Raw genomic sequence first — 19,841 nt, 5'->3', positions numbered from 1 at the left:
ATACGATTACTACTCCCTTGTTGTCATCAACGTTTTCTCGTATAACCCTACACTTGTGTATTTGTCGTCATTCACTTGATGCTCAGTTAATGAATTTATTACAGGTACAATTAGTGGTAGCACCACTTAGATTACCTGACAAAGGTTCTCATTTGGCATTTATTGTGTCTGGGGTAATTATTCAATCTATATCCAGGTTTGAAGTGAGGTGAAATGTGCGTTATGTAATATGCACGTGGCAGCCCAGCAAGAGATGAATGATCAGTTGATTTACTTTTTTAGGTAAACCAACGGATCGTTCCTAGTCATCAAAGGATTAACAGAAAATACGTTGATTGATTAATCACAGTTATCTTGCACAGTGGATATGTCAAAAGTGAGTGTTTACATGTCTAGGTTTACTAAAACAAAGGGAATACACTCATATCATGGCGTGAAGTGCCGATGTAAAAACAACATACTTTGTTCAAAGGGTTAACTGATAATACGTTGATTGGTTGCTCATTGTTATCAAACTCAGTGGATTTTTTAGGAACCGTGGACGTTATGAAAATAGTTGTCACGTGGCCTTTCTCAGCCAACCCTTGGAAACAATCCAAGTGATCAGTTGAGAAACGAACACTGGTTATGATATCCCGAAACGATATATATCTTTTAGAATATTTGATAGTTACAGAGACACGTGACATCGAATAAGTTATTTTGTATAGCTGCACATGAGTGGGACATTATTCCTTTGTGTGGATATTCACGGATACACTCCTCGAACAAGGAAGCTGCCTATTTATACACATAAATTTGGTAAGTTGTAATTATGGTTTTTGCATTTTGTTTTCCTTCATTTGAACCGATTCGTTCTTATTTCTCTACGTCTTGGTTGGGAAATTCTTCAATGCGCGATAGACATTGTTTTCACAGGTCATTTCCTTAGTAAGCGTGTATAGATTACCGTCAATTTGTAAAATGTGATTCTCTCAGGCAATTTATAAAATGTGTAAATATTTCAGTCATTTTGACTAAAAGATCTGTCCAGATTGATTAAGACGATCAAAAGGGCCTACAAACATCACAACAGATTATTATGTAGGATTAGAAGCCAAACAACATAGAAATGTACTTTTCAACGTAACATTTTCAGTCTCTTGGTGATGACATTAAACATCAAAATGTTTGGAATTCGTTATCATAATAATACAGATGGAAATGTTTTTCAGTCACTTTGTAAAATAACTGAATATTTATACGTTTAATAAATATGTTACACATTTTGACAGTAAAAAAATATACACACTATAAAAAAAGCAATGCTCAGATGAAATATTTACTTTGTGTTGCAAGTTAAAATAGTGTAAACGAAAATCGCAAAATTACCAAGCAAGTGACTTATCAAAACTTCGTCACCATTACCGATGCTACCCACAAAGATGCCTACATTTCCTTATTATCTCGAAAACTGTATTTCATTTTGTTGATCAATGTGACCATACGCTCTTATTACTACCGGTATCCATAAAAGTGACTAATGCGCTTACGAATGGCGCAACAGAGGTCGCGAGCTAGTCTAGATTTCTGCTCTACATCCGGGTACTCACTGGGAAAAAACAATAACAAAGGCAACAACCAGTCCCGGGGAATTGCGTTAGATCAGTGCCCCTTTAAATACTTCTGCATAAATTATGAGGACCAAGACTAAAATATAATAAATTGAAAAAGATATATCAGGGGAAAAAGAAGAGGAAAATAATGTACGAAAATCAACGTATGTATGTGTTGAATCCCACAATTAACTTAAAAAATACCAATTTTCATAAAAAATGGCTGAAAATGACCATAAATAGCTCAAATTTGAATTGGGATGTCATTATTGGTGGGAACATGGTCCTGTTTCAGCATCACTGCTCAAGTGGTTACAATGCTGATGTTCAGGGAGAGGACATTCAACTGAGAACATTTAAGAGAGTGGTCAACAGGTAAAATAGAGGTAAAAACATTATCACAATATGGAACACATGTCTTGAGTCCCACTACTAACTACACACAAATTAAATTTCATGCAATTTTGAAACAACACTGAGTACTCAGTACTGAGTGTTGTAAGTAACTTACACAACAAATCAGCTGTAAGTGTGGTGGAAGGTCAAAGGTCAACTCAGAATCAAAATATAAAATAATGCAAGGAAACATAACTTATTTTGAGTCCCACTAGCAACTGCACATGTACCAAATGTGTAGTTTCAGCAATATTCCAGCAATATCACAATGGCGGACACCAGAAATGGGCTTCACACATTGTACCCATGTTGGGGATCGAACCCTGCATGACGAGCTGACGCATAACCAGTTGGCTATCCCACCAGCCCCTTTAAATTTTGCACAAAATGTCTGAGTAATGGCCCAAAACAGGTTTTTCAACATGGCCCTTGAACAAAATGGAGTGACATCATTGGTGGAAACAATGTGAAGCACCAGCTTCATTGATCCAATGGCTTCTAAGGAGGAGATGTTACCAACGGATGACTGACAAATAGACCATGACATTAGCTCATTTGACTTTCAACAAGTTTTTTCAGTTTTCCTGCCTCCTTAGCCAGGCAGTTTTGAAAAAGTCTTGAAAAACAACAGAACATTTTTATCAACTGGCTTGAGGCAATGCATTAAAAATTTAACGTCACATCAGCATTATTTCAGCCATAAGGCTTGAGGCAGAAAAAATTCAGGCTTTTGAGACAGGATTTATTTCATCTGAAAATATGGTTGTAAAGTTAAGAAGTGAAGACATACAACATACTAGTACATTAGACTGAACTTAATAACATAAAATCCCTAATTTTTACAGACACAACATATATAAGATAGGACCCAATTAATGTCATTGTCACAACCCTGTTTCCATGGTAATACAATATCACCTAAATAATCTAAAAACTATGCATTCAACTGGTCTGGTTTTACACAAACAAATAACTTTTCAAGGCATGTTTGCCCACAAACATTACACATTCTCACAAATACTAAGCAAATACTAAATCATTGATTGCACATTTGATATGGAATGAAAAGTAAATTATCATAAAAATATATATTTGATTACAACCCTGATATTTCATTTTCACAATATAAGACATTTACACGTAAAATACCACAAGTGAAATGTTTAAAAGTTGAAAATACATCAGTAAGTACACTTATAGGAGAAATGAAATTTGTCTTGCCCAAATCATTAAGTGAGTTTCTGTGAATCAAAAATTCCAGTTTTGGAAAACAACTGTGTTTTTCTATACAGACAGATGTTTATTCAGAACAAACAGACAAATGTTTATTCAGAACAAACAGACAGACGTTTATTCAGAACAAGGGGCCTGATGATCTAAAGAACAAGTGATTGATAATACAAGCAACATGTCACATGAGATTATGGAACTGATAGATTAACTGTTGTACAATCGGAATGTGTGATAAATTTGGCTTCAGAGAACATTTTCAACATTAGCAGAATTTAATATAGTTACCATTGACTGTTTCCGTGTTACTATATTAACAATACACGGGTTGAATTTCATTCTTAACCTTGTGTACCTGTCACACACAAACTATACTTGGATTTCATCTGTAGATTCACCAGCTGTACAATGGACACAAGTAGCAATAGGATCAACATCATCTGATTGATGAAGAATATTTACATTTTAATACCTTTATTTAATTGATATCCTGAAACAAACAAATTATTGATTTAACGGTATCTGAAAAGTGAGTGTATATAAGTCAATCTCATTAAAATCAGATCTTTGTTCTTGCTACTGCTCAATGAAGATCTTAGGACACCCCATAACAGGTCATGTCAGATCGACCTTTCGCAAAATTTTAATGACCTATGAAAAGACTAACACGAAGTCGCCTTGGCCAATCAGAAAGCAGCTTTCTCAATCAACATGGCACCAGTTTCAAACTGGCGACTTCTTTTCCAGAATACTAACTGAAAAGGATTTGACAAAGTTCTCGAATCAAAATTTTAAAACTGAATAAAAGGACACACTGTAATGTCTAATAAATGGACAAGATTGTATGGCAGAACTTCCCACGGGCAATGTAAAGTCTTTTCCGTTCAAATGTTCATCCCATATTAAAACGAGAGATAAACAAAGACTTTGAAGGATTCAGTTGTACAGCCGGTAGCTGTCGTTTGAAATACCCCATGTTAACCTTTCCAAGGTTGCTTGATCAGAAAACACATTCCGACTGTCACAACAAAAGGTCATTCTGACGTGACCCATAATGTGATGTCCTCAGATCTTTGTTTAGTGGTATATATCCAGAACTAAGATGTGATTTTTATGAGATTGGGTATGATTTGGCCAAAAAAAAGATCTTAAACAAGAGTAATTGCTATCTTTTTAACTGCAACTTACTGAGCTATCCAGACATGAGCAACACCATATGACAATATATATATATATATATATATATATATATATATATATATATATATATATATATATATATATATATATATACAGCTTGTGTACCCTAGTCATATTTATAATTTTAAAACTTTTCTAAGTGTATCTCCATGTCTCCATTTATATATACTCACCGACAAAAGAAACGCGAATACCATACATGTTGGTTAAAATATGAAGAATTACTCATATTCAAGAGATATTAGATTGGTTCAAAGCACATGCGACGTCATAGATCCATGACTAGAGATGCACCAATTGTCTCGTGCAGGATTAGCATGTAAAGTTCGGAAATCACAGCATATCATGATAAGAATAAGGACACTGGTAACACTTGGCTGATTGTTAGTTTTGTCATTAATTGGTACACATAAACATCTCTTCTTAATGTACATATTTCTATTTCTTCTCTATATATTTCTATGGTTTGCGTGTCTTTTGACAGTGAGTATATACTCGTATCGGTAAATCACTGAGAAGACATCAAGCTCACATCAGTGGACAAGTATCAGTATCACAGCCATACAAACAGTGGCACTTGAACTAAGGCACATTAGATAAATAGCGCACGACAAGTACATCAAACAAGTACATCTCCCATAAGGTAGCTATTTAAGGCCCAAATAAATTAATTGCCAGATTTTCATATCCGAACGCCTCAAGGGAGGGCTCGATCTAAAGGAACTTGATTTAACTTGCACCAGGTTTTTTACAGGATTTTGATTGGACTTAGTCCGGCAAATATATAACTCCGGAATTCCAACCTGGGTGAAAGGGTGGAAACTGGACTTTTATAGTCAGTTAACTCCCTTGCATCGGGAAGTTTCTACTTGCCTGCATCAAAGTCTAGTTTTCAGGAAACTATACAGTGATATAGGCTAGTGGACATTCTTGCCTTGGGATGAGGGTAGTACTTCCACACATTCCGGCTTCATCGGAATCACATCTGTCAACAGTTACTGTACGAGTAATGAACAGTTAGATTAAAATAATCTGAATTTATTAAAATATGGATATGCCTCATATTCTTTTAAAATTTGAATAAAACTAAATAATAATTAATTCATTGCAGTCTGCAGAGAAGAGTGAGTGAGTAAGTGAGAGGATGTTTTCTTATATATAATTCCAGTTACATTATGGTGATTTTTAAATATTTAAGTCAGCAGTGAAAACAATCATATTTTTTATTCTAAGCAACTGACAAGAGTCCCTGTTTTTGTCACATTGAGTACTACATTTTCTCTCGTTAGGTTTGTTTTATATCCTTAAATGGCTGAAGTATTTCCTTCCCATTTATCATGTACAACATCTTTCAAGAAAATTTACAAACAAGAGTCATCAAAAGATGACAAATCCCCCGTCCCCTACACTGGACACTTCAGCCTCAGGTTAATACATACCCGTATATCATTTGGATGAAATTTTTTTCAGTTTTCAATTTATGCTCCGGAAACAAAATACTGACGGATGGACAGACAAACCAGATGATGACTATATCCCCCATTCCAGCAATATCACGGCGGGGGACACCAGAAATGGGCTTCACACATTGGTACCCAGGTCTTCGGCGTGACGAGCGAACCCACTTAACCACTACGCTACCCGACCGCCCCTCTTTTAACAAAAGGTATGTTTAGCATGTTTAAGTTAAACAAAGAGAATGTTTGGTTTTAACATTCACACTGACAAAAGTCTTGAACAAAACTGAGAAAATGCTACGGAAAAGATGTCCCTGCCATTGTGCTGTAAGTATTACATAGTATGCTATATGAAGAAAGGCAAGGTTAATTGGCAAGTCCTGTAAATTTGAAGGTCCAGGCCCACTGACATGGAATCTTGTTGAAGGGAATTGGGGGAATCTCGATGTTTATCCCTTTGGGTTCCCTCTTCTGCCAGTTGAAGTTACCAGGGTAACCGAGAAGGGAAACAGTGGTTGCTAGGGAGGTGAGCGGGTCGCCAAGGGAAAGAGTGTCACCTTTTGGCCAATCAAGGACAACAGCATAGACACTGGTTCCGCCATTTTGTTTCTTGGATGTGTACCTGTGACAAAAAAGAGGGGATTAATTATGGTGGTATCCGTGCATGGTTACTGCCCACATGCCCCAAATCAGGTGAAGTTAAGCATCTGTCTATAGTCATGAAAACTATGTAGATTGGTGACCATGTTCTGCATGCTTGACTCATGTGAGTTTCACAGGTTTCGGTCAAAGGTTACATGTGGTGTTTCCCTTGAGCAAGAGACTTAGTTAGAAACACGCTGTCCACCCAACAACGAATGCGTACCTCTGAGACGGTAATGTGACTGTAAACATTCGGAGTGTAATTTGGACTGCCCAGAGAAGCGAGCATAGGCTCTTGTTCCAAATCAAAATTTTGATCCTGTCAATAGAAAACCACACAGAAACGTCCATACCACTATACTAGTGCAACCTTTATTTTTCCATTTGCATCTGTCCATTTAAGTTCGTTTTTGAGACAAAGAAATCAGATATGCTGCTCTGAAAGCTTTGCTAGGTTGTACCAACAGTCAAAGCATTGACGCTGATCGATTGGCTGATTAGAAAGTTCAAGTAGGGTCTTCATACAGATCTTCATATGTTTGTTTGTTTGTTAAACGCTGCACTCAGAAAAATTCCAGCTGTATGGACCAGACAATCCAGTGATTGATATCATCAGCATCGATCCATGCAATTGGGACACCATGACATGCATCAACCAAGTCAGCGAGTCTGACAACCTGATCCGGTTAGTCGCCTCTGACGACAAGTATAGTCACCTTTTACGGCCAGCATGGGTTGCTGAAGACCTATTCCGATCTTCACAGGTCTCAAGATATGTACTGAATTTGATTAACGGGGTAAAACAACTGATTTTAACATGTTCAACAGGACTTAGATAAAAAATATCACCAATTTGCTAATTACAAACTAGCTGATGTCCTATCATGCCAATTGTCTTGTATACCCTATATTGATAATGGTTGAAGCTTGTTTTGTTTGTTTGTTGTTTAACGCTGCACTCAGCAATATTCCAGGTATATGACGGTGGCCTAAAAATAATCAAATCTGGATCAGACAATCCAGTGATTGACATCATGAGCATCGATCTATGCAACTGGGATACGACGACATGCAAGTCACCAGGCCTGACCACCTGAGCCTGTAAGTCACCTATTACAGCAAGCATATACAATATGTACAATGTATATGTACAATATTCCTATGTACCATGACAGTATCCCTGACAGACCACACTCACCACACTCTACTGGTCAGCGTGTCGTTCTGTGACGTCCAGGGCCGGCTGGAGTAGATGGCCTCCCCGTTGACCTTCAGCCAGTCTCCCATCTGCTTCAGGCGCTCCTGGAAGAGCGGGATGATGCGTCCATCTTTGGTGGGGCCGACATTCATCAGCATGTTGCCTCCACAGCTGCAATATCAAAATGTCCATGTTTAAAAGATGATGTTTCTTTGTGAGTGATTGGGCTGCCTCTGTGGTCGTTGCCTCCACAGTGGAAATATCAACATGTCCATGTTCAAAATATGCTGTTTCTTTGTGAGTGATTGGGCGGCCTTCGAAAGGTCTGGGGTTTGATCCCCATCCGCGTCATACCCAAAGATGGTATTTGTTGTTGCCCTGCCTGGTGCTCGGTATGAAGGGGCTATAACAAGGACTGGACAGCTTGGAGTCAGCATACTGTGTCTGATTGGGGGTATTCATGTCGGGGTATTTATGTCGTGGTATCTCAGAGGGCTAGCACTATAACATCGGCATTAGTCCATAAAAGTGTCAGGGTATAAAATAGGAGGAAGCTGGTTGTCGATATTTACCACTTCAAGGAGACATAATTGGGTGGATCCAGGACTGGAAACAGCAACCAGCAGATCCTGGCTTGGCTAAGGGACGTAACCCTGCACTGTCAAATGCACTTACCCATAACTTATGAAACTCACTCTCTGCATTTGTGTACAACACCCACAGATTAAAATGGAAATCCCACTCAGACACAGTATACTGACTCCAAGCCGACCAGTCCTTGTTTTAGCCCCTTAATGCCGAGCTCAAGGTAAGGTAACAACAAGTACCATCCTTTAACGTCTTTTGGTATGACGCGGTCGGGGATCGAACACCAGACCTTCCGCTCTCAAGGCAGACACTGTATGTAGGTGAAAAGTGGTCTCTGTAATAGATGAAATAGGGAGACCATACAAGGTGAGGTGAAATGGGGTTTAATGTCGCGTCCAAGATTATTGCACTTATATAGAGACGTGCATGTATGTGTGTGTGTGTGTGTGTGTGTGTGTGTGTGTGTGTGACTGCTTGTACTAGTCCGGACTGATGTCGTTTTATAGTGCTAGCTCACTGAGATACCATGCCGCAGTTTAACATGAATACCCCACTCGGACACAGTATACTGACTCCGAACCGACCAGTCCTTGTTTTAGCCCCTTAATGCCGAGCACCAGACAGGGTAACAACAAGTACCATCTTTTGGTATGACGCGGTATAAACCCCAAACCTTCGGCTCTCCTGGCGGACGCTCTACCACAAGACCACAGAGGTGGTCTGGAGACCAGACAAGGGTGTACATATTTAGATTATAGCATACGTCTCCATGATAAACTACCCGACATACGTAGTCCAACCAAACATTTGCGCTTTATGTGAATCATACCCATTGACAATTAATATACACAGATGCTTTGAACAGTAAAAGGTTATCTCAAAATATGTTGATGGAATAAGAGTATATTACAAACAGAGTTTTTTAGATTCAAGATACTGATGCTCCAACATCTCATTGTGAGTGAGTTCGATTTTATGCAACTTTTTGCATTATTTCAGACATATCAGGGGACACCAGCAATGACTTTCACACATTCACCAAGCCTTGAAGTTCATTGGGATGAAGGGACAGCCTACATGGTCTAGTGGTAGAGCGTCCGCATGGACAGCGGAAGGTCCGTGGTTCGATCCCTGGCCGCGTCATACCAAAATATGTTAAAATATGGTACTTGTTGTTACCCTGTCTGATGCTCGGCATTAAGGGGTTAAAACAAGGACTGGTCAGCTCAGAGTCAGTATACTGTGTCTCAGTGGGGTATTCATGTTAAACTGCGGCATGGTATCTCAGTGGGCTAGCACTATAAATCGGCATCAGTCCGGACTAGTGCAAGCAGACACATACACACACGTGCATGCACGTCGCTATATAAGTGCAATAATCTTGAATGTGACGTCCAACCCCATTTCACCTTACCTCATTGGGATGAACCAACATTTAGCCACAAGGCTTCTAAGGCCCTGCGTGGATATTAAGGTAACAAAAGTTACCTCCCCTTACACAGAACTTGTCATCTCTGCCAAGGATACAAACATGTGCTAATCTTTTCTCTTTTCTTAAACATTTAACCCAGTGAAAGCTTTATTCACTACTGTCTAATTTTATCTAAGAGACAGCTCTAAACATTTATTTTGAACATGATTTATTACTTTTTCAATCATCAGCCATAGGGTGTAGCCATTTTGCCTGTTTTTCCCTCTGTTTCTTAACTCTTATTTAAACAACATCCACTCATTCACTCAAAACTCTGATTTTTAAAATGGTTTGCTTTAACTTCAATTTTCCTGCCAAATCCAATACCACACAGAGAGACAACCACACACAGACAGACTGACAACCAGAATAGACAACCACACACAGAGAGACAACCACACACAGACAGACAACCACACACACGCAGACAGACTGACAACCAGAATAGACAACCACACACAGACAGACAACCACACACAGACAGACAACCACCCACAGACAGACAACCACACACAAGACAGACAACCACACACAGACAACCACACACAGACAGGCAGACAACCAGAATAGACAACCAGACACAGAGAGACAACCACACACAGACAGACACACAACCAGAATAGACAACCACACACAGAGAGACAACCACACACAGACAGACAACCACACACACGCAGACAGACTGACAACCAGAATAGACAACCACACACAGAGAGACAACCACACACAGACAGACAACCACACACACGCAGACAGACTGACAACCAGAATAGACAACCACACACAGAGAGACAACCACACACAGACAGACAACCACACACACGCAGACAGACTGACAACCAGAATAGACAACCACACACAGAGAGACAACCACACACAGACAGACAACCACACACACGCAGACAGACTGACAACCAGAATAGACAACCACACACAGACAGACAACCACAGACAGACAGACAGACAGACAACCATACTAAGACAGACAATCACACACACAGGGACAAGTACACACCTACAGACAGACAACCACACACAGACAGACAACCAAAAACAGACAGACAATCAGACACAGACAGACAACCACAAAGACAGGCAGCCAGACACAGACACAGACAGACAATCAGACATTACCTGACAGTGGAGACAAATGTCTCCAGCAGGGATTCCATGGTGAGGAACTGGGTCAGGGTTGTGTTTCGGCGGTACCCCCAGGACTGACTGTCAATCGTCATTGCATTCTCAAACTTCCTGGTCTGCAGTTTGCCTGAAATATCAACATAATCAAAAGTTGATAAAAATATTAAAATATAAGATGTATGATTTTATTTGTTTGGATCAATTGGTTATGTGTGAAAGAATTAATGCCAATTTTTTCTCATCGTATGACAAAGAAAAGGAGACATTTTCACTTGTGGCTATTATTCTTGAAAACTATGAGCCTGCTGTTGGAAGCTAAAGAATATACACTGGATAAGTAACAGTAACACTTTACAAATTAAATGAGAAATTTACAGTTTGTAACGAAATATTTTCAAGAGAATAACAAACGGCATGAAGCTATATTAACTCCATAAATGGCCATCTGTCACCCATGAAGATCCAGGGTAGAATAGTTCTTCAGCAACCCATGCTTGTCGTAAGAGGCGACTAATGGGATCAGGTGGTGAAGGCTCTCTGACTTGGTTGATGCATGTCATCGTATACCAATTGTGTTGATCGTTGCTCATGATGTCAATCACTAGATTGTCTGGTCCAGACTCACATGAGTGAGTGAGTGAGTGAGTTGGGTTGAACGCCACTTTTAACAGTATATCTAGTTATATCATGGCATGACAGCTTAATGTGGGAGGAAAGCCCATAGTGATGCAGGTCTCAGACGTTTACCACTTTGGTGAAACCCACGAGCACGGGTATGGTGCTGACAAACCTAGAAACATAATCGGGGCGAACCAGGATTCGAACCCACAATCATAGGTTTTTGGCGTGCCCAAGGGACGCAACTCTGAACAGTGAATCGTGGCGCCTTAGACGACTGGGCCACCAATGCCCCGGTCCAGAATCGATTACTTACAGATAGCCATCATAATGCTGGAATATTGCTTAGTGCGGCGTTAAACAACAAACAAACATTATTTTGCCTTGTCAATGTGAAACTAACATAAAAAGGAAGTCAACAGTTTGTATACGGGTGAGACACTAATGATAAAGGGAGACAATATAAGGGGAGGTAACTCTTGTATGACAATCGTTCTGTCAAAGTGTTATGTTCACTGCGGTGCAATATCATGTGTTATGTTCACTGCGGTACAATATCATGTGTTATGTTCACTGCGGTACAATATCATGTGTTGTGTTCACGGCGGTGCAATATCATGTGTCATGTTCACTGCGGTGCAATATCATGTGTCATGTTCACTGCAGTGCAATATCATGTGTTATGTTCACTGCGGTGCAATATCATGTGTTATGTTCACTGCAGTGAAATATCAAGGGTAATATGTATACTGCAATGAAAATATCACTTTTCTCCACTTCAGAAAGCTCTTTCGCATTGAGGTACAATGTGTATTGTATATGATAAATGTATTTACTTCGGAGCAGACTTTGCTCTCCAATGAGGTATTCAGTGGCCACACTCATAATCATTAAACAAGTTAATTGTTAATAATCTTTTAGATTTTTGCACTTCTATATTTAAGTTACTCCAATCCATCAGAAATAGTGCAGTTCCACGAATAAAAATCAAATCATAATATGTCTATAATATATTTCTGATTGTGGTTGGGCTCCAGGCAGTGGATTCCTTACCTGGATTATACCGGTCTGAGCAGGTGAGAAAGCCACCATGGTGGCACATGATCCCGTTTCCCCATCTGTCGTTGGTCACCACGGAATCCCGCACTGGGCTGGACAACAGAAATTCAAGCTATAAGATGGTGGACTGTAAATAATCGAGTCTGTTCCGGAAAATCCAGTGGATGGTATTGTCTGCAATAGTCCACACTGTCAGGAATGCTACAAAATGCTATCAAGCAAGTCACTGAACTTGACAAACCAATCCAAAAGATCACCTCTTACCGCCAGCATAGGTTACTAGGGACCAATTCAAACCTAACAATAGTGAGTGAGTGAGTTGGCTTTAGCGCCGCTTTTAACAGTATTCCAGTTATATCATGGCGTGTCAGCTTAATGTGGGAGGAAAGCCCGAAGTGATGCAGGTCTCAGACGTTTACCACTTCGGTGAAACCCACGAGCACAGGTATGATGCTGACAAACCTAGAAACATAATCGGGGCGAACCGGGATTCGAACCCACAATCATAGGTTTCTGGCGTGCCCAAGGGACGCAACTCTGCACAGCGAATCGTGGCGCCTTAGACGACTGGGCCACCCGTGCCCCCCAAACCTGACAATAGTGTATGAAGTCTCCATTTTGTTGTGATAAATACCCTGAACCAATTCACCAGCATAGCTTTAGTTTTGGAAATGATGTCATTCAGACACGGACAGACATGCAGACACAGACATGCAGACACAGACAAGCAACCAGACATAGTGTCAGTGTCTCCATCCCTCTTATCACTGACGTGTCGCTATATGGCTGAAATAATGCTGATGCGACTTTAAATTTTAAATCACTCACACACTATCACTGACGTAGCACAGAATTTCTCTTGCTTATGGATAGGATGGCTATCTACAGCATTACGTATTTGCTATGAGAGTATTTGTCATAATAGGATAGAGGGAGGTGAAGTGGGGTTTAATGTCGGGTTCAAGGTTAATGCATTTATACAGCAATGTTATAGCATAGAGCCATAACACACTTGATCATCAAAGATACTTGAGAAGAGGCAAACTGGTAAAGACAGACACTGTTTCTGTTGGTCTTTAACTCTGTATAACCCCTCCACTGAAAAATATATCAAGACCTCCTGCTAACAATCTCAAAATAGAGAATCGGGAAGCCTGGCAAGAACAGTGTTTTCAGATTGGCATCACTGTCCCTGTCATTACTCTGGTCTATGTTAGAGCTAACCTGTCATTGTACAGCCAGGCAATGAACTCCTTAGATTGCCAGTATGTGTCTGGGGCATCCCAGTCACCGTCAGACCAGATCACCTCGGGCTTGTAGGCATTCACAATCTCATACAACTCGGGCATCGTCTTGAACTGGAAAATTCATCATGGTTACTGTTGTGAAATGTTTCATTAATGGATAAAGTACTCAACAAAGTAAATAGAAGGCACCAAAAGAGTGAGTTCTTCCAAATCCATTTTTGAATTAGTCTAAATATTTATACATTTTAAAGGCAACCCAGATTATTAATTCTAAACTATTGCTTTCTCATTTGGTAATGTGTATTCAACAAAAGCACTCCACTATAAACTGAACATTTCTTCGAGGATTATTTGCATTTATCTATCTTAACTTGTGAATGCCAAATGACCACCCTACCTTTTCAAAAGTATTGTAGCTGCATTTGTTGAGTGAATATTGTACCGGGGTATATTTATTCTTAGCCCTCAGGTTTTTGTAATTCCCTTCAACATCATCATACAGGACTTACATTAGCTGTAGCAACACTTACATTAGCTGTAGCAACACTTATATGAGCTGTAGCAACACTTATATTAGCTGTAGCAAAACTTACATTAGCTGTAGCAACACTTACATTAGCTGTAGCAACACTTACATTAGTTGAAGCAATGCTTACATTAGCTGTAGCAAAACTTACATTAGCTCTAGCAAAACATACATTAGTTGTAGCAAAACTTACATTAGCTATAGCAACACTCACATTAGCTGTAGCAACACATATTAACTGTAGCAACACTTACATTGGTTGTAGCAACACTCACATTAGCTGTAGCAACACATATTAACTGTAGCAAAACTTACATTAGCGGTAGCAAACACATTAGCTGTAGCAACACTTATATTAACTGTAGCAACACTTACATTGGTTGTAGCAACACTCACATTAGCTGTAGCAACACATATTAACTGTAGCAAAACTTACATTAGCTGTAGGAAAACTTACATTGGCTGTAGCAACACTCACATTAGCTGTAGCAACTCTTACATTAGCAGTAGCAAAACTTACATTAGCTGTAGCAAACACATTAGCTGTAGCAACACTTATATTAACTGTAGCAACACTTACATTGGTTGTAGCAACACTCACATTAGCTGTAGCAACACTTATATTAGCTGTAGCAACACCAATCTTCCCAGTAGTTGTAGCAACAAGGTTTCTTGTTAGATCAAGGGCACACTTACATAGGGCAGTAATAGTGCCATATGTGAGCCTATTGTAAACTTTTAGATTTCTAACTAGGACTGTTTTTAAAATATAACGTGATAGTCCACAAGTCTAAGACTATAAAGTTCAGGAAGGCCTGAAACATTTCCTCGTGGTCTACCATTTTTAATATTAAGGAGATGGTAATTCTGTATGAGATAATTTTTGATAAATTTGGTAAATCCACAAGCACACAGTTCTAGTACTGACCTTGACAAAGTTGTTGGTGGTGAAGTTGTTGGCCTTGTCTTGAAGATACAGAGGATGGAACCACTCAAACAGGGAGTGGTACAGCCCGAACCTGATCTTGGTCTTCTGTCTAATGGCTGATGCCAGTTCACCTGAAATAATTGTCCATGTGCAAACAATGATAGCAAATTATGGCAAAGATAATGGTTTCATGCAGAAATATTCATTAGCTGTATAGTTTTGGTGGAAAACAAACGCTTTTTGTTTGAGACTTAGTCCTAATTGAAACAAAACAATTAAAAAAAAATAAAAATTGAAAAATATGAAAAGGCAACAGTTGAGCATGTGTTCATTGCACGATTGAAACCTAGAGTTGTTTGAGATTAAGTCCAAACTGTTTCCATGGAAGCATAAATTTTTTTTAAAAATTTAAAAGATTTCAAAACAGCAAAAGGCACCAGTTCAGCTGATAAACAATGCATATGCCAAGTTTCATTGAGAAATGTTGAAAAGTTTTCAAGTTATGGCCCTAAAACAAACCCATAAAACAAACATAAGAAAATAAATTTAGAACAATTTAAAAATAGCGAAAGGCACCAGTGAAGCTGATGAGCAATGCATATCCCAAGTTTCATTGAAATATACTGAACATTTTCAAGATATGGCCCAAACAAGAACACTACCACAGTGAGAGTAAGTCAAAACTGTTTCCATGGAAACAATACAATTTTGAAAACTTTCAGTTGAGCTGATTACCACTGCATATGTGCAGTTTTATAGAAAAAAGTTTTACGAGCTATGGCAGGTAATAGAACCCTACCTTCATTTGAGACTAAGTCAAAATCATTTCCATGGAATTAAAAGAAATACAATTTTGAAAAAATTCAAAATAGCAAAAGGCACCAGTTAAGCTGATAAGCAATGCATATAGAAAGTTGTGTTGAAAAACATTGAACGGTTTTCAAGTTATGGTTCACAATAGGATGGGAACACCGACACCAACCTGAACCGGGTTTAAGACAATATGCCTACCCATACAGGTCCAGAGTATTTACCATAATAGAATGGAGATATAACACCATGGATAATAGAACATGCACGCTGTCTTACCCACAAGATCCCTGTTGGGTCCGACGTCCATGGAGTTCCAGTTGAAGGAGTACTTGGATGGCCAGTTGGTGAAGCCTTCATGATGCTTGCTGGTCAGCACAACGTATCTGATGACAACATTCAGACAACACATTACCGTATTCAACGCAATAAGCGCCCCGCTCTATTAAGTGCCCACGTCGATATTTGCTAATATTTTGGCTATTGAACAATCCCAATTAGCACCCCTGTCGACCCCTTTTCGCATATAACACGCACCGCTTCCTTCCCCTATTTGCATATAATACGCACTCGTGTGATATATGCACCCTTTATTATTGGCAATTAAATTCTGGAAAAATATTTCTGTTGTACATAAACATTTCAGGCTGTCAGCATAAACCACAAAATTTATCTTTTTTTTCACCAAAATATTATTCTAATAAGAGCCCCCTATTTCTAATTGTGAGGGCGCCCTGAGCACTTATTTCGTCGAATACGGTAACTTTATCATCCAAAATTGGCTCCCACAGGAGATATCGCTTGGGTGAGATCAAGTGATATCTATACTGTTGATATCGCTGCAATGAAATTGCATCACAATGCTTTGCAGGCCATTGTGACGTCATTGGTAACCATGACGTCACAATCAAATGACATCACTAATGGCTCTGCTACTGAAGCTGTTAGCAGTACTTTTTACACTTAAGACACTGCTTATTACTTTCTACAAACTGACAAAGTTGGAATAATGATGTTGGATGATAAATAAATTCTCGCCCTCGTGTCTTTTGATATCAAATATATCAACACTCGTTGATAAAAGTGGGAAAAAAACCTTGGCAAGCCTCGGAGTTTTCCCACTTTTATCAACTCGTGTTGATATATTTGATATCAAAAGACACTCGGGTGAGATTCTCTCTATGCCAACATTGCAGGAACCATCTGGGCTTAGAAACAGAGGTACCATAGACATGGTGGCAAGCAATGTGGACAAAATGTTACGTTGTTCAAAACTTGGATATTTTTTTTAGGTCAGAAATATTTTATCACTGCTTCAATACTGTAAACCTAAGCATCAATCTAGATCCTCTTTGTCACCTCAAGTTATAACCATTAACCATGATAACTATTGTTACAATTTTATAAGTATTTGGAAAGTATTAATATTAATATGAAACTTTTTAGAGACATTTGCTTCTCTTGGGGTCAAATATTCACATCTGAGGTCTAGATACACCTCTAGTGCTGTAGGCATGCATGGTAGGTGGGGACGAAAATAGATTGAATTATATAAGTTTGCCTTTAGGTATGATTAGGTATTTTGTGTCACAGTTTCACTGTGTGTAAACAGGTTCAGCTGTCACATTGTTGATTGCGGCTTTTGGTGGTTTTGTCATGCACCATGTGCACATTGATCCACATAAAATAATCATTACCACCCTGGAAGTGACCGTGACAAACATGATTCTACTTCTCCTTGTTTGTCCCCCTATGTATCACCATAATGCTAATCGCCAGGCAGGTAAACAACAAGCACCATCTTTTGACATCTTTTGGGATGATGTGGCTCAGATCGCTCTCCGGGCAGATGCTCTATCTACTAGACTACGAAAGTGGTCTCTAAATGGAATGAGAGTGTGCTAAGACTTCACAATGATGTCCTCAGATGACGTTCCAAAAAACCACAGGAAAAGGAAAATTTCTGCGCATAATATTCAAATTTCTTTTTTTCCAAAATATTGAACCCGCTAGAGGGGGGTGCGCATTATACATGGGTGCGCACTATACTCAAGAAAATACGGTAATTGTACAAATACTGTATTCGACGTAATAAGTGTCCCGCTCTAATAAGCCCACAGCGATATTTACTAATATATTGGCTAGTGAACAATCTCAATTACCAACCCTTCTGATTAATCAATGTACACAAGACCTATTTATTTGTGTAAAATACGCACTCGTGTGTAATATGCACCCTTATTATGGGCAATTAAATTCTGGAAAAATATATGTCGTTTAGAAACATTTCAGGCTGTCACTGTCAGCATAAACCACAAAATTTATCTTTCACCTGTTACTTTCACCAAAATAATATTCTAATAAGAGCCCCCTATATCTAATTTTGAGAGCGCCTGTGCACTTATTACGTCGAATACGGTATGGGTAAACGTAACTTGGTGTGATGATTGTGCTACTGCACAGGTATTAACATCTAGATCTGCTCAAAATCCAATATCCGGCCAATAGTCTTATGCACATGTCAGTAAAAATTCCCAATCCACATTAATGTAGTTATAACCAATGTTATGGTTTTGTATATCACTGACATGAACAGGGCCAATAAAGTTTAAGAGGCATTGATGCTTAGTTTTACATTATCTCACTGAATGCAATGTGATAATACCTCCAAATGTAGGAAAATAAACACTTTAACATGTTTAAAACAATCTCAATTTTGAAAAAAATTTTTTTTCCAAATTTGCCTGCCATGGGCACTTAGTTTAAAATCCTAGATAAGTCCCTACCATATATCCCCTTGGGAATAAACAAGTTACTTATTACTTATACATATTTTTTATCTAATCCAAATTTATCATCAACAGCAGTGGAAGGGTACCCAGTAGGATGAGATGGTAATGTGACTGTTAACCCCCCTGGATGTCCTTCTGAAATATAATGCTAATAGAAATGAAATAAAAAATGTTTGATTACTCCATGCCAATATCAAATGCAACATCGCAAAAGATAGGCAGCTTGGGTTGCATACTCCCCATGGAGCTGAGAAGGAAAATCGAGTGCACCGATCCATTGACAGGGCCTGGGTTTAAAGGTGTTTGCGCTTTGAGCATGCTTCAACGGATATCATGATTAAGATTCTTATTGTTATGCTAGGAAGTGACTGTATTGTTTGATTAATATTTATTAGAAGTTGACGGTCGACAAAGTACTAGTATATCAAGACAATAACAACGATAACAACTTAAATTATTGTAGACACTTACTGCGCTCCGGATGAGTTAAAAATCTCCGCCCATTCCGCTGGGTTGAAGAACTCTGCAGTGAACTGTGCTGCAAAGTCAGCGTACGTGAAGTCTGGCCTGTAGTTGTCGTGCATAAACTTCACCGTGTCGTTCGTTTTACCTCCTTTCCAGTCGTTCCAAAACCATTCTGACCGAAAACTCGGAACAGAAAAAACGCCCCAGTGAATGAAAATACCTAATTTAGCTTCATCATACCAAGGAGGAAGCGGTCGTGAGTCGATAGATTCCCAGGTAGGAGAATACTTATTTAAACCACGCGCGGAGAACACAAATATCAGCAGCGATAAAATAAGCAGTGTTTTATCGGCCGCCATTTTGTTATCATGTGACTTTCAGTGAGGCGTGTCACGCGTGTTTACATTTCTTCCCAGCACGTGACACCGTTCGTCAAGCTCAGCGAACGGGCTATCGCTGTCAGGGGCTTGGTCATTCGT

At 39.1% G+C, this 19,841-nt stretch overlaps 1 protein-coding gene across 1 annotated transcript; it reads right to left on the bottom strand.

Annotated features, from left to right (window-relative positions):
• Window positions 1-5,979: 5,979 nt before the first annotated feature.
• On the bottom strand, window positions 5,980-19,721 carry LOC139446086 (alpha-L-fucosidase-like). Its single transcript, XM_071227363.1, has 8 exons — window positions 19,369-19,721; window positions 16,385-16,491; window positions 15,296-15,426; window positions 13,819-13,952; window positions 12,589-12,686; window positions 10,912-11,044; window positions 7,719-7,889; window positions 5,980-6,500 (listed from the first exon to the last, which is right to left on the bottom strand). The coding sequence occupies exons 1-8, from the start codon at window positions 19,719-19,721 to the stop codon at window positions 6,245-6,247; spliced, it is 1,383 nt and encodes a 460-aa protein (XP_071083464.1). The 3' UTR covers window positions 5,980-6,244.
• Window positions 19,722-19,841: the final 120 nt, after the last annotated feature.

This window comes from Haliotis cracherodii, unplaced genomic scaffold (genome assembly GCF_022045235.1).
Source record: "Haliotis cracherodii isolate W230 unplaced genomic scaffold, xgHalCrac1.p SCAF_6, whole genome shotgun sequence".
In the NCBI taxonomy this organism is placed as follows: domain Eukaryota; kingdom Metazoa; phylum Mollusca; class Gastropoda; order Lepetellida; family Haliotidae; genus Haliotis; species Haliotis cracherodii.
This window is presented reverse-complemented; position numbering and strand designations above follow the sequence as displayed.

Excerpts from the sequence above, each read along its gene's own strand:
- LOC139446086 (XM_071227363.1), bottom strand. The coding sequence starts at position 19,721 with ATGGCGGCCGATAAAACACTGCTTATTTTATCGCTGCTGATATTTGTG. Across the intron at positions 15,427-16,384 it reads ACCCAACAGGGATCTTGTGG|GTGAACTGGCATCAGCCATT; the intron begins GTAAGACAGCGT and ends CAATTATTTCAG. Across the intron at positions 11,045-12,588 it reads CTCAGACCGGTATAATCCAG|GCAAACTGCAGACCAGGAAG; the intron begins GTAAGGAATCCA and ends TTGATATTTCAG.